At 34.1% G+C, this 13,507-nt stretch overlaps 1 protein-coding gene across 6 annotated transcripts in view; it reads left to right on the top strand.

Annotated features, from left to right (window-relative positions):
• The window catches only part of GULP1 (GULP PTB domain containing engulfment adaptor 1), a 257,106-nt gene that overhangs the window by 230,499 nt on the left and 13,100 nt on the right, over positions 1–13,507 (top strand). For all 6 annotated transcript variants that reach the window (XM_068543865.1, XM_068543861.1, XM_068543864.1 and 3 more), the window contains exons 8-9: positions 1,850–1,966; positions 2,649–2,741. In XM_068543865.1, the coding sequence (XP_068399966.1) occupies positions 1,850–1,966; positions 2,649–2,741 (210 nt within the window). The remainder of the gene's footprint in view (positions 1–1,849; positions 1,967–2,648; positions 2,742–13,507) is intronic.

Here is a 13,507-nt window from a genome sequence, read left to right as displayed (position 1 = left end):
AAGAAATGCGATTTGACTAGAGGTAGGCATAGGAGAACTTTCAAGGATGATAGAAATATTCCATATCTTTAATGATATAGTGGTTATATAGGTATCAAAACACATGTGTCAAAACACACCTGATTGTACAATTATGGTCTGTGCATTTCATTATATATAAATTTTATCCCCTACCCCCAAAAAGTGTGAGGCTTGTAGAGTCAGATATTCTGAATTTGAATCCAGGTTCTCCTCTAACTAATTATCAGATTTTAGGCAAGTTATACAACCTCACAGAATTGCAGTTGCATAAGTATTGTGGGAATAATAATAACCCCCATCTCACAGAGTCATGAGAAGCAAGTGAGGTAATATATGGAGAATATTTACCAGGGAGCTAAATGCTATCTTAATTAAAAAGACATGTCTTACCATAAAAAGAGACTATGGATTTTAAAAAATTATTATTGTAAACAAATAATTAATAATGAAGTCAAATGTTATTAGTGATGAATCAACCATATTACCGTTTAAACAATTTTCTGTCCTGTACACGTTGAATATTTGAGGAAAACACATTGTCTTATTAAGAAGACACATTGAACTCATTTTAACTTTTTAGTATTATTTAGTATTCCTTAATATAGCTTTTTTTCTTTTCCATCTTTGTTGTAAGACAGATAGTCCTCATATATAATTTTAGGCATATATTTTGCATTTTTTGGTTTGTTGGGTTAAACACTATAAATATTTTTTATAGCTAAACGCCTTTTTAAACAAATAGTGAACTACAAAAATAACAGTGTCTTAAGTAATCTAAGCTTTATTAATAAAGCATATTTTCAATTTAGGTCGCACCTAGGAATCACAAAATTTTAGGATTTGCAATAGATTAGTGAAAGCAGGGCATTTTCGAGATTTAATGTTGCTACCAGTTGTTATGTCATCTGGAGGTGTTATATTAAATATGAAATATTTCTGATGCATTAAATCAATTAATGCCTTTACCAAACTTCTTTATAATGTTAATAAAGTAAATAAATCTTTATTTACTGTTTACACTGTTCCCAGTAAGACACTGTGATACCAGTTGAGATATCAATGGAGAAGGAATGAACTGGTGGACTTAGGATATTTGTGGCAGTTTCTAGTTAATAGACCAGAGACTGATAATTGTTTATGAGGCCAAATTCAGGTGACAGCTATATTATGTTCAGTCGGCACTGTGTTTTACAAAAATATTGTTTACTGTCACTTAAAATTGGGAGCTTTCCATATGAATATCCAGATTTCTGACCTCATCTCACATATTTAAAATCGACAACTCTGGGTTGGAATTGTTCATTTCCACAAGCCAGAAATTAACTGGAACTGAGTAGCAAGCAGTTGCTTCCTTTAGAGAGGGCATCCATCAGGTTTTCCACAGACACCACCCAGCCAACCTCATTCAAGTTACTGCCAGGCTCAATAAACCCTCCTCACTAAGAAAAGGAAATAAGTATCAAAGCAACAAGAAAAACAAGAAAAACTGCAGTTGGCACTATGCTTTTATTTAATAGGCACTAAATATTTGAAGAAGGAAAACAAACTAGGGGAAAAAATGCTATGATAAAAGAGATGAGAAGTTGGATAGGACTCTTGCTTCCAACTTCAACAGCTATTCATTTAATTGCCAAAACATTTCTTTTTTATGTTGTGCATGGGTAGGCTTTGAATTATTATGTTAGCATAGACTACTTTGCTCATTTACTACACGTCTACCCCTAGACATTGCCCTTTTGAAATACCTCATGTTACCGTTTTTCTTGATTCAAAGAATAGTCTGACATATTATTATTAAAATGCAAATCTTTGTTTGGTTTTTACAAAGGCTGAAGAGATAACTTTAACAATTGGCCAAGCATTTGACCTGGCGTACAGGAAATTTCTAGAATCTGGAGGAAAAGATGTTGAAACAAGAAAACAGATTGCAGTGTTACAGAAAAGAGTGAGTAAACTAAGCTTGTTATTTCACATTTATGTGATGTAAGTACAGGGAAACTTGCATATCATCAAACAAATTTAGAAGGCCTGCCATTAAATTCCCCCCACACTGATTGGAACTGCTTTCACTGTGTTCCTATAATTTTTCGTTCCTGATCCCCTGCACAGTTTTTAACCATTTTATATTGAATTCCCACAAGAACTTAGTGTTCTCATGTGACTTTGCTTCACTTCCTGATGCTTCTCATGGGGATCAGAGCAGCAGAAGCAGCAGATGCTGGGTAAGTGGTTTCCCATGCAGATCAGATTCCTTTATAATTAAATTACACCCTTTCTCCACTCTCTTCAAAATCATCATAAGCAAGTTTCACTGTCTTGCGGTTATACTCCAAGATTATGGGTACAGATTGCACAGCGCTACAAGAAAACACAGAGATGAGGTATTAGAATCATGAAATTTGCACACACATAAAAACATATTTTAAAATTAATAATATGTCTTTCCAGTGACCTAGAATTCTATGATATATCCCAAGCTTTATCAAATAAATTTCTCCCCATGCACAAAAGAATACATTAAAATTTTAAATAATATGAAATCCTATTCATTAATATAGCCAATTTAGCAGCCAATATTTTCCAAGAACAAATGTCTGAAGATTATTCAATAATCATTTGCTTTTTAGATTCAAGACTTAGAAACAGAAAATATGGAACTTAAAAACAAAGTACAGGATTTGGAAAACCAGTTGAGAATAACCCAAGTATCAACATCTCCAGTAAGTATATAGAATACGTGCATCTTTTCCTTAGAAATAAGATTTCATGGTGATAAAACATGTCTGGATCATCAACTCTTCAGTATTTCAAATAACACTCTGGGATCAGTCATTTTAAACTAAATGTAGATAGAGATACAAGGTGCTAAATAAGGTTAATTTAAATGTTAAAATTACCTAGATAGCTCAGATCAGAGTTGTTTTTCCATGTTGCTCTTTTCTCTTTTCTAGAATAATTCAGCCCTCAGTTTGGTCTTTTCCTCTTTGTGACATAATCTTCTTTCATTCCAATTGATTACTATTTACTGAAGTTGTTTTAATGACTGAAGCCAATCTGCCCTTGGAGTACTGAACTTCATTATAGAAGCTGGACTGTTAACACGATCGAATTGGTTTCTTATATTACATAGCAAGGGCTCCTACTGGGAGTGACAGAGTTATATTTCACACACTAAAATCAGTGGTAGTCTCTGTAGACAACACTCAATATTTTTATAGTTAAATTATTTACTTTTGGTTTATCACAGATTTGAAATCATTTTCTCATCTTAAGGTATGATGCCATTATTTTGTGATTTTGGCTAAGGGAATTTTTTGGGGGGAGATAGAATTTAAAACAGTTGATATTTTTTTCTAGGCAAAATATACTTAGGAATTTTATTCTCTTTTAGAATCATCTGTACCGATATTCTCCATTAAAATGTATATTTTATTTTACATTTAGAAATTTTAATATGTAACTTTTGGCATGATACTATGAACTGAAACACAATTATAGCATTTACAAACTTCTGAAGAGAATTTTTGTTGCAAATTTTCATTTGCAAGTCGATTTTGGTTCAGTCTCTAGGCTAACTCAACAAAAACTCCTTGGTATATATATGTATATAAATATATTTATTGCTATCTACTATTAGACTATTTCACCAGTTCATTACCATGAAGAATGTTTCTGTAAGAGGTTACATTTTGGGTTTTAAATTTGGTGTGCCATGGAAACGGGTCAAAAAACTATTTTGTCTTCTAAACTCACACTTTTCCATCTTCCACACGGAAACAGTTTGTATTTCCATTGCTTGGCATATAGTTTGTGACAGTGGGGTTGAGACAGCCAAGGTGAGAGAGGTTGGGAGTGAGGTTCCAATGTTGCACAGTGTACCTCTGTAATGCACAGTGAGGTGCCGGAGTATCCTTTTCAAGTTCTGGCTTTATTATAATACCGCTCCCTGTTTTTTGTCTTTACTATGATCATTATTTGCTTCTCATCAAGATGATGATATTTTCTTGCCTTCCCCATCACAAGGAACAGAGCATCAGCTCAAACTCTTCAACCTTCAGTCCCAAATGGAGCAACATTTTTTAGGTCTTGTTGAATGTCTTGTAAGCCATCCTGTGAAACAAATTAGGAGTATAAAGATAAATGAAGGAGAAGTTACTTTTTCAATCAGTCTTAATAAGGTAGTTTTTGCTGGAATTCATTGCATATGAAAAGTAGCTTTACTTCAGTCTTTACGTTTACAAAGGAGTAAAAATAAGATCCATCACCATTTTGGATGCAAAACCAAAGCTTATTCATTATGTATCTTCTTTCTCTAGAAAGAGAGCTAGAGGTATCATGTCAAGGGGCATGGTAGATTTGGGAAGAGCAGAGAGGTTTGGGACATGTTGATAGGACAGCACATCTGCCTTTTATCTCCTGAAAGCAGACACTGCCCTAGACTAGCACTGGGACAACTGAGAAGGTGGGTCAGGGTTGGGGTTATGTGTGTGCACTGGTGATCTCACATGGTTACCAAGTCAGCTTCAGAAATGGCAAAGGGCAGGAAGAATGAAGAAATAACACTCTCTTCAGTTTCCTGGACCCTCTGGCCTAGGTAGCCGTTAACAAGCTGTGAGCTTGAAATTTGGTACGTAAATGAGCACAGACTATACGTGAGTATATTCATTTATTCAGCAATTCTCACAGGTAGAGTCAGTTATATAAAAAACAATAAAATTATTCAAATAGCCAATTATTAGAATGGATTAACTCTCCTAAAGTTGTCATTTAATAATTATCATAGGCATCATGTTCGTCTCAGCACTATGTCTCAACAGAATGCTTAAAAGACTATAACTAAAAGGTTGAACTAAAAAAAGAGAAGTAATTTTCTCTAAATCATTCTTTTGCACTTAATACACATGTGCAGAAAATTTATTGCCTTATTGATCATTATGCAACTAGCTCAAATTATAACTTTGCAATCTACTTATATTCTTTCGTCATAGTAATATCTTTGTCTATATTTTCTCTTTATTTTAACTTTAAAAAAATTACTTGTCTCATAACTTTTCAGCTCCTAGAGTCTCATTATGTGATTTTCGAAATTGCTGATGCATCTTCTTTAAGATTAAAAAATAGAATTTGATGCTTAAAAGAAAGTGAACTCAACATTTTTAAATTGCTAACGATACCTGATTAATTCAAATAGTTTTGAAGATGCTGTTATAGGTATTTATTAACTTGTTTTTAAAATTTTTTTGAAGAGAATATGCACAAATATTTTTTTGCCTTTCATTTTCAATTTTAGTTATGTAGCTGAGAAATAAATTAATATAACACTAAGTCCATCTATATTTCAACCTGTTAAAATGATCTCCCTTTTTTCTGATATTAAAAATAAACTAAAATAAATAAAATTAAATTACCTACAGTTATTTAGTAAGTATGAAATATTGCCATGCTCTTAAATATCCACTCTGCTGAAGGTTTGTTAATGATTCAAACTATTGATACTGAACTTGAAAAATAATGAAAATTCCAAGTATTTAAAATATAAATTTATAATACATGTACCTCTTGTTTAATAGCTTGCAATGGGCCTTCAGTAAAGCAAATTTCTGTAAAGTTAGAAATGTTTTGCATACGTTCTTTCTTATGAAATGTGAGCATTAATTTTACAGGACACACAGCTAGGACACCAAGTACCTCACAGAGTCTAGCAAAATTCATGCACAGTAAATGACTATTGGACTTATAACTCTGGAAATGAGATTCTGTAGGTTTTGTTTGTTTGTTTGTTTGTTTGTTTGTTTTCTTGTTTTTCTCTCAGAGGACTGAAGACTAGAATGCTCCAAAATTGCTAAAGTTTTCAGCAGTTTGTTTAAAGTATTAGGCAGCAATTAATATATTAATTGAAGGAGCATGGAAGTAAATTATGAATGCCATTATGCACACCAAAATTACAGTATAGGTGGGTTTGTTAATAGGATTAATTTGTCTTTAGATTCTTGATGGGTTTTCAGTGTGTAATGGTGAGAGGAACCCCCAAGACAGATGACTCTTCACAAATGACCAGCCCAAAACAGGCCTTAATTCTCTTGAGAGCCAAATTTTCCTAAGTTGCACAGAGGTAACTCTTTTGCCGACTCCAATTTGGAAGTGTTTCTCTATAAATAATTTACTACTATAGTGTGGTTCATAAAAATAAGTACTTACTTAATACAGTAATTTTCTGAAATATCAGAATTTTCTAGTCAGACACAATATAGTCCACATCAAGCAACTGCTAGTCAAAGTAAAATAGAAGATTTATCTCTAATCTTAGCTTAAAATAGTCTCTTTGAGAAGAGGGAGCAAAGAGAACAAAAGTCGGAATGGAATCTTGGGGGTTTTGTGGCATTGAAAGTAATGTAGAAAATGAACATTTTGTAAATTACTGGTATGGATGCTATTCTTCTTGTCAGTGTGTGATGAAGTAGCAGATAAAGTCAGTTACGGGAAGAATCAGAAAAATAAGAAACATTTTTGGTAAAATTTGATTAGATAACTAAAAGATCACCAGCCATCTACCCTAGTAAGCAGTCCAAAGTTAAAGCTGAATTTCTGTAACATAGAACAATAGTTCAAAGGATCAGGTCTTCTAATAAGAAATTTCAGTCTTATAGATATTGATCCAATTATTCTATATTAAATCATAGATGAAAAGTGTGAGGCCCTGTTGAGTAGAATCTTCCAGATGGAGAACCTTTGTACTCTAAGGAGTCACTGTGTAGGTGAGAACATAGATGTATTTCTCTAGTCTCCTCAGAGGCACTCGAAGGAAAGGTTGCTATTTCTTAGGTGCTAGCCTGCCAACCACTTATGTCTTATGTACATCAGTGTGAATTGGTCATTGATTTATTTTGAAGATGCAAACTAATTTTAGGTTCAAGCTTTTAAAGAAAACCTTCAAGAATCCTAAAAAGTTCTTTCAAAATTTACAATTGTGTAAATTTTAGTTTTGTTTTTATTTTTCCTAGTCCCACTAAGTCATCACTGGTATTTTGAAACAGCAGCTTGGTGACATATTTTATGTATTAAGATGCATATCACTTTGATTTTTATTTTCTCACATTTGCCAGTTGCATACATTTGATATAGTTGTGATCTGTTATGGCAGCTTGTAACACATTTGTTAAACATCTTATATGACCATATGATATTCTAGGCCCTTGGGTTTTAGCAGTATATGAATTGCAGCTGCTATGAAACTTACATAGTATGGGGAAAGACAAGGAGATGTGTAATAAACCCATAGCTAAATGAATAAATAAATTTAGAAATTTGGATCTTATATAAGATCCAAATGAGTAAATATGAATAAAATATAATAGAGCAGAATTGAAGAGAATGGGAGCTTTTTTTTAGAGACAGTGATCTGGGAAGTGCATTCTGAGAATGTAGCATTTAAACTGAGACCTGAATAAAAAAAAGTTAGTTAATACAAAGGGCTGAAAACAGTGACAAGAACTTTGTGCCTGGAGCATAGTGACAAAGAGACAAAAAAATTGAAGAGAGTCAGAGGCTAGATTTTATAGGGCCCTGTAGGCCATGTTTGTCTGTTTTCTTTAATTGCAGTGAGAAGTTACTCAAAGGTTTTTAACAGATTTGGGGATCAGCTGGCTGCTGTATGCACCATGGGCTGTAAAGAGGCCAAACTGAGGTCCCCAAAACTGTCTAGGAAGCTATCTCAGTAGTCTAGGAGAAGGAGAAGAGTAAATTGGCCTAGAATTCTATCAGTGGGGATGATGTATATAATAGCTTGATATATTTTGGAAGTAGAACTTGCAGGATTTACTGATGGATTGGCCGTGGACTGTAGAATAAAAGAGGGTCAAGATTGCCCCTTAGGGTTTTATCCCGAGCATCTAGGCGGTGGTGCCATTTTTGAAAATAGATGTGACTTGGGGGAGGTGAGTGATAACCAATCAGTAGTTCACTTTTGTTCGTGTTACTTCTGCCTACTGGGTGGCCGATGAAGACATAAATTAAAAGTTTGAATATTCAAATCTGGAATTCAAAGAAGAGGTCTGGCCTCATGATACAGTACTTGAGTTTAAAAGTTTACTCTTTTTCTATCATCATTTGGACTGTTGTTTATTGTTTTAGTTAATACACCCAGTATAAAATTTAGTGTGAGATTATAGAGTAATTTAGTTCTAGCTAAGGAAAGCAAAATACTTTTTTTTTTCTTTTGCTCAGGATTAAAATTAAAAGACATTCCTAACTACAGAAATGTATATTGTTAGTATATATCCCAAACCCTTTTTTCACTTAAAACCAATTCCTCATAATGAATGAAGGACTACTCCTATTTTTCATTTTTTCATGTGTGAACTGACGTGCTGTTTTTAAACTTGTTCTTAACAAACAATGCTTACAGGTCTCCTAAATATCACTTGAATGATTCAATCTTGGGTTCCTTTTCTGGCAAATGAAATATCCTTGATAGTACATATATTACATACCTCTGTATCATACTGAAATTGTGGAAATCTTTTCATTGGTTTTAGAAGTTGGGTCTTCATTTTATACAGTCATTTAGATATACTGAGTAATTTCCGTTACTTGACTGTGCTGTTTTCTTTTTGCTGTGTTCTAGCGGTTTGGCAATAGATTAGAGGTTAGGTTTTCCACCGTTTGGTACTAATTAACTAGGAACAATCTGATTTCCATTTGTTACATAAACATGGCAGTGCTGCCTGTATTTATATCAGAAAAAAAGGGTTTATTCTGCCCTCCTAGCCTCATGAACGCCTCCGGAAGATTGTTCCATTATAAGATGTGGGCATAGCAAGTTAAATCAAATTGTTCTTCTGGATTCTTGTGTCTGGATGCTTGCATTTTACTTTTCTGGCTATAGAAGGTTTTAACCAAATCAGACCTTTGCCAGGAAGTTAAATGAATAAAATTGTAGTCCTAAGAAATACTGGACTTTCTATTGCTGAGTAAAATAAATGTCTCCCTTTCAATTAAACCAAGTGTTACTGGATAAAATTCTACCTTTACATAATCAACTGTGTGGCCACTGATTAGGCTTGATAGGACAAATTATAACCTAAAATGTGTATTTCATTGTGGGTGAATAAAACTGCCTATTTATCTTCCTCTGGGGTTTTCTCAACTGCTATTGAAGTCAAGATGGACAAGAACAGATTGTGAGAACTCTCAATTATACAACAAGCCAAATGTGAATCTTTAAACAAAGGCATAAATTTTAAGCATGAACATTGATTCAAGAATGTTTGTTGCCCACAAAAACTGATGACCGGTTCACAACTTTCACAATTGTTACTTGCACAAATGATGGTTCTAAAGAAGTAAACCCTGTGTAATGGGAAGAAAAATATACCTGTATTTCATTCCACTTCTGACCGTGAGTACCTAATCAAGTCATTTGATCTCTCCTCGTCCCAGTTTTCCTCTTTGGGATATGTGGATGATGATATCCATTTAACTTGCAAGATTCTTGTAAGAATGTGTAAGATAATATGTCTTACAACTAAGAGACCAATGTAACCAAACTGTGTATCTAGAAGTCAGAAAAAATAACATACGTGGAGCTATAAATTCTAAATTCTAGAAGTTATTTATCTTTTTTAACACCTTTATTGGAGTATAATTGCTTTGCAATGGTGTGTTAGTTTCTGCTTTATAACAAAGTGAATCAGCTATACATATACATATATCCCCATATCTCCTCCTTCTTGCGTCTCCCTCCCACCCTCCCTATCCCACCCCTCTAGGTGGTCACAGAGCACCGAGCTGATCTCCCTGTGCTATGCGGCTGCTTCCCACTAGCTATCTATTTTACATTTGGTAGTACATATAAGTCCATATCACTCTCTCACTTCGTCCCAGCTTACCCTTCCCCCTCCCCGTGTAATGGAGTAGAAGTTATTTTTGAAGCTTATTTAAAAAGTGATGCTGAAAATGTGCCATAATAGTGAACTTCAAAAGAATGAATCAGCATGACAATACAGAAGGATTTGCTAGAACATTTTACATTACCTTTATATTTCCCCATCTTTAGTGTTTTTTTTAATAATCGAAGTATCTAATCTTTAATGCAGTTTTTTTGTTATTGTTCAGATGTATTCAGCATTAACTGATAGGATTCAAACGCTTTTATGACATTTCACCATTGTCATGTTTAGGCCAAGCTCGGAATTGAAATATTCACCATGGCCTAATGCACCAAGCCTCTACTTACTAAAAGAAAGAGCTATAAAACTACAACAACTATGAATCTCAAATATGGGCACTCATTATTAATATGTCTTAATAACCTAATAACTTCTGCATAATTAACATGTAATTGTTGAACATAGAATTCCTCATTCCCCTTAGTATAATAATTCAGAGGCTGTGCACCTTCCTGAAGACCAAAGCACTTAGAATTATGAGCATAAAAGGATTAAACAGTAGTGCCATAAACTTCTGTAGGAAACTCCCAAAATTTTGGTCTCTAGCCATCTGTCAAAATACTGACAGAAGGCACAACATAAAAATATCAAGCCATTTTCATCTGAACTATGTATTTCATTTCTTAAAAAAAAATATCCTCAACCACTTAAAAATGGAAGATTAAAAAATGACTAGTTCCTGAACGCTTAAATTTAGAGACACTACTCAAAATATTTATCCAGTGCCAAAAATGCCACTGTATACCATTTAGGGGCTGTAGTCACATATTCTTATTTAATAAGTGTAATAGTTTGGTGCAGAATCAAATGCTATTGAAATATGTCTATATACTTAGATTTCATTCTTATAAGGAATCAGATGTAACATCTAATTCCCTGACTTGAATTATTTCTAAGTTAGGAATGACAAACACAAATGTCAGCCGAGCCCAGGCTGTGGCCTAAATAAATGTGTGAAATGGGCATGTGTGGAGTGAGGAGTTGGAGAGCAGACACCAACTTAAAAGGCACAGCTATTTGCTCAATACCAGTCTGTTATTTTTACGCAAGTTTGTGGGTCCACTTTCTTGATTTTCTAACTTCTAAACAAACTCTCTGGATTTTAATGTACAACCTCTTAATATTAACCTGTAAGCAACTGAATCAAGTCCTATTTTAAAGACCTATGTGACCCAAACAAAAAACCTTAGTTGACCAAATCTAGATTACTGATGACCCAAAGGAAAATTGTAATAATTAGTGTTAGAGTTTTAAACTTTAGATACCAAAATTATTGATAGATAGCCCTGCTTTACCATTTTGAAAGTGAAAATACTTCTTAATTGGGGTATTGAAATATTTGATTATTTTCATATTATATACATTCTTCTTTTATATAAGTATACTTTCTCAGAGGAAGTAGAATACAAATATTAACACCATTAGAAAACACTAGAGCACTTTTAAGTTAGGTTATGTTGGCCCTCAGTTTGTTTTGAGGCACCTGGTAAAGATGTTTTGATAAATACAAGTCATAAAACAATATAGAGTACTCCCATTTATAAGCCAAATGATACCAAGGACAACTTCCACTTGACATCTTTTTACGTTTTACTCAGTACAGACATCCTTATCAATTTATAGTTTAAGTTAAAAAAAGTTTCTGTAGTATACATTAAACAATAAATATTCATTGACATTATATGTCAAGTATTCTAATTTGTTATACAGAGTATTTTAGAAAAACAAAGCTTTGTCCACCAGGAGCTTACAGTTACCTATAATTAAATAAAAGGTGGCCACCAACTACAAAAGTTTACAGTGAATTATATAGACCATGAAATAGATTTTAAAATTATATACATACATGCATACATGTATACATATCTATAGATAGATAGATCACTATAGAGATCAGTAGGGAAAGCAATCATTATGTAACTGTATATGCATATTAATAGAGTGATAAATTACATAATTCAGACCATCAGAGACTTGATTCCATACTGAGTTCTTTCCTCAACTTAAATCTCTCACTTTACGCTTCCATTTTTCCCCCTCTGCTTCCTGAAATGTGTGAAGAGGTGACTCCTAAAGATTCTTTCAAAGTTGTTTCTCCAAACTATAATTTTAGTTACAACCTTTCACCATGAGGTTTATCAAAAGCTAGATTTGTGTTGGCTGCCTCTGAGTCCTATTAGTGTTGAAAAATCTCTGCAGTGTGACTTGTAGCTGAGAAGTCTGGCTCCAAGTCAAATCCTCTAGGCCCTACAAAGTTACAAAGGCTTTCCATGGCAAGCCACATGGGAGAAAGCTGCCCTCCCCACCCCAGATTCAGTGCACTGCTGGGAGGAGTTGTAGTCAGGGACTCAGCCCCCTTCACCACCCAGGCTGGCCACACTATTATGCATTAACTGCATTCCCAGCCCAGGTGCCTCCATTCAGAGGCCTCCTTATTGGAGGCCCTTGGCCAAGGCCTCTCTTAAGTGCTTCATCTTTTGGGGGCCTTGAAGATACTTTTCTCCACTAAGATTCAGTTTTCAGTATTTTCTACTCCTAGTTCTTTTCCCTTTTCTTCCCTCTGCACCCCCATCTCCCCCTCCCCAAAACAAAGCAAAACAAAACCAGCAGAAACCTTTTGTTCAGGGCTCCCTCCGGAGAGAGATACTGTCCTGCTTCTGTAATGATACTCCTGACCTTTGCCCAGTGCCATTCACTGGGGAAAAATGGGACATTGATGGAACCAGAACCTTCTTTCTGGCCTCTTGCTTACACTCTCATTGTAAGTGAATAAAGGCTCAATTATTACATACTTTCATTTTGGTTGTTGTTTTAACTGACCACTCTGACATCTGGCCACTCAGCTCTGTCCCGCTCAGTACTTGACAGTAGCTTTCCATGATGTAATGGAAATAGCTTCCAAAAGTCATCCAAAGACTGATGTGCAGACCCAGTACAGTGTACTAGTTGCTTATTATTATTTATTATCTCTCTGATTTACTTGAGATGCTTGACAACTCCCTCTGCCCATCCCTCCAAAATTTTACCATTTGGAACTTACTACCTATAGAAAGGGCATGATGATTGGAGTCAGATTGTTTTGAATTTTGGCTTTGCTTCTTACATACATAGGAGTAGCTCATAAAGAGTTTATGGGCCTTGATTCCCCTATCTTTATTATAATATGGATGTAATATTACTAATACTAATACTTCAAATGAATTTTTTGAGGATTAAATCTAAAACGTATGTTGTAGCCCTTTTTGAAAATTCTACAAAGTCTTAACTTATACCAGACTTTACTCCTACATATTTTTTTCTTGTTGATGTCCTTCCTTTTCCCATCTCAGTACACAGAGGCTCTCTCAGAAATAAATCTTTAGGCATTTGTCATTTTTCTCTCCACTTTCTTCCTCTCAAGTCATATTCAATGTGATATTTTATTTAAATATCTAAAAATGTAATATTTCAGTGAAAAATCATCAAATTAAACAATCCAGAATCTGAAGACTCTTGCAATAGGAAAAAAATCTACTCAAACTGTTTGTTTTAATTTTAGT

The sequence above is a fragment of the Eschrichtius robustus genome, chromosome 5, assembly GCF_028021215.1.
Source record: "Eschrichtius robustus isolate mEscRob2 chromosome 5, mEscRob2.pri, whole genome shotgun sequence".
NCBI lineage: Eukaryota > Metazoa > Chordata > Mammalia > Artiodactyla > Eschrichtiidae > Eschrichtius > Eschrichtius robustus.
Note: the sequence above shows the minus strand (reverse complement) of the source record. Positions and strands in the feature narration are given on the sequence as shown.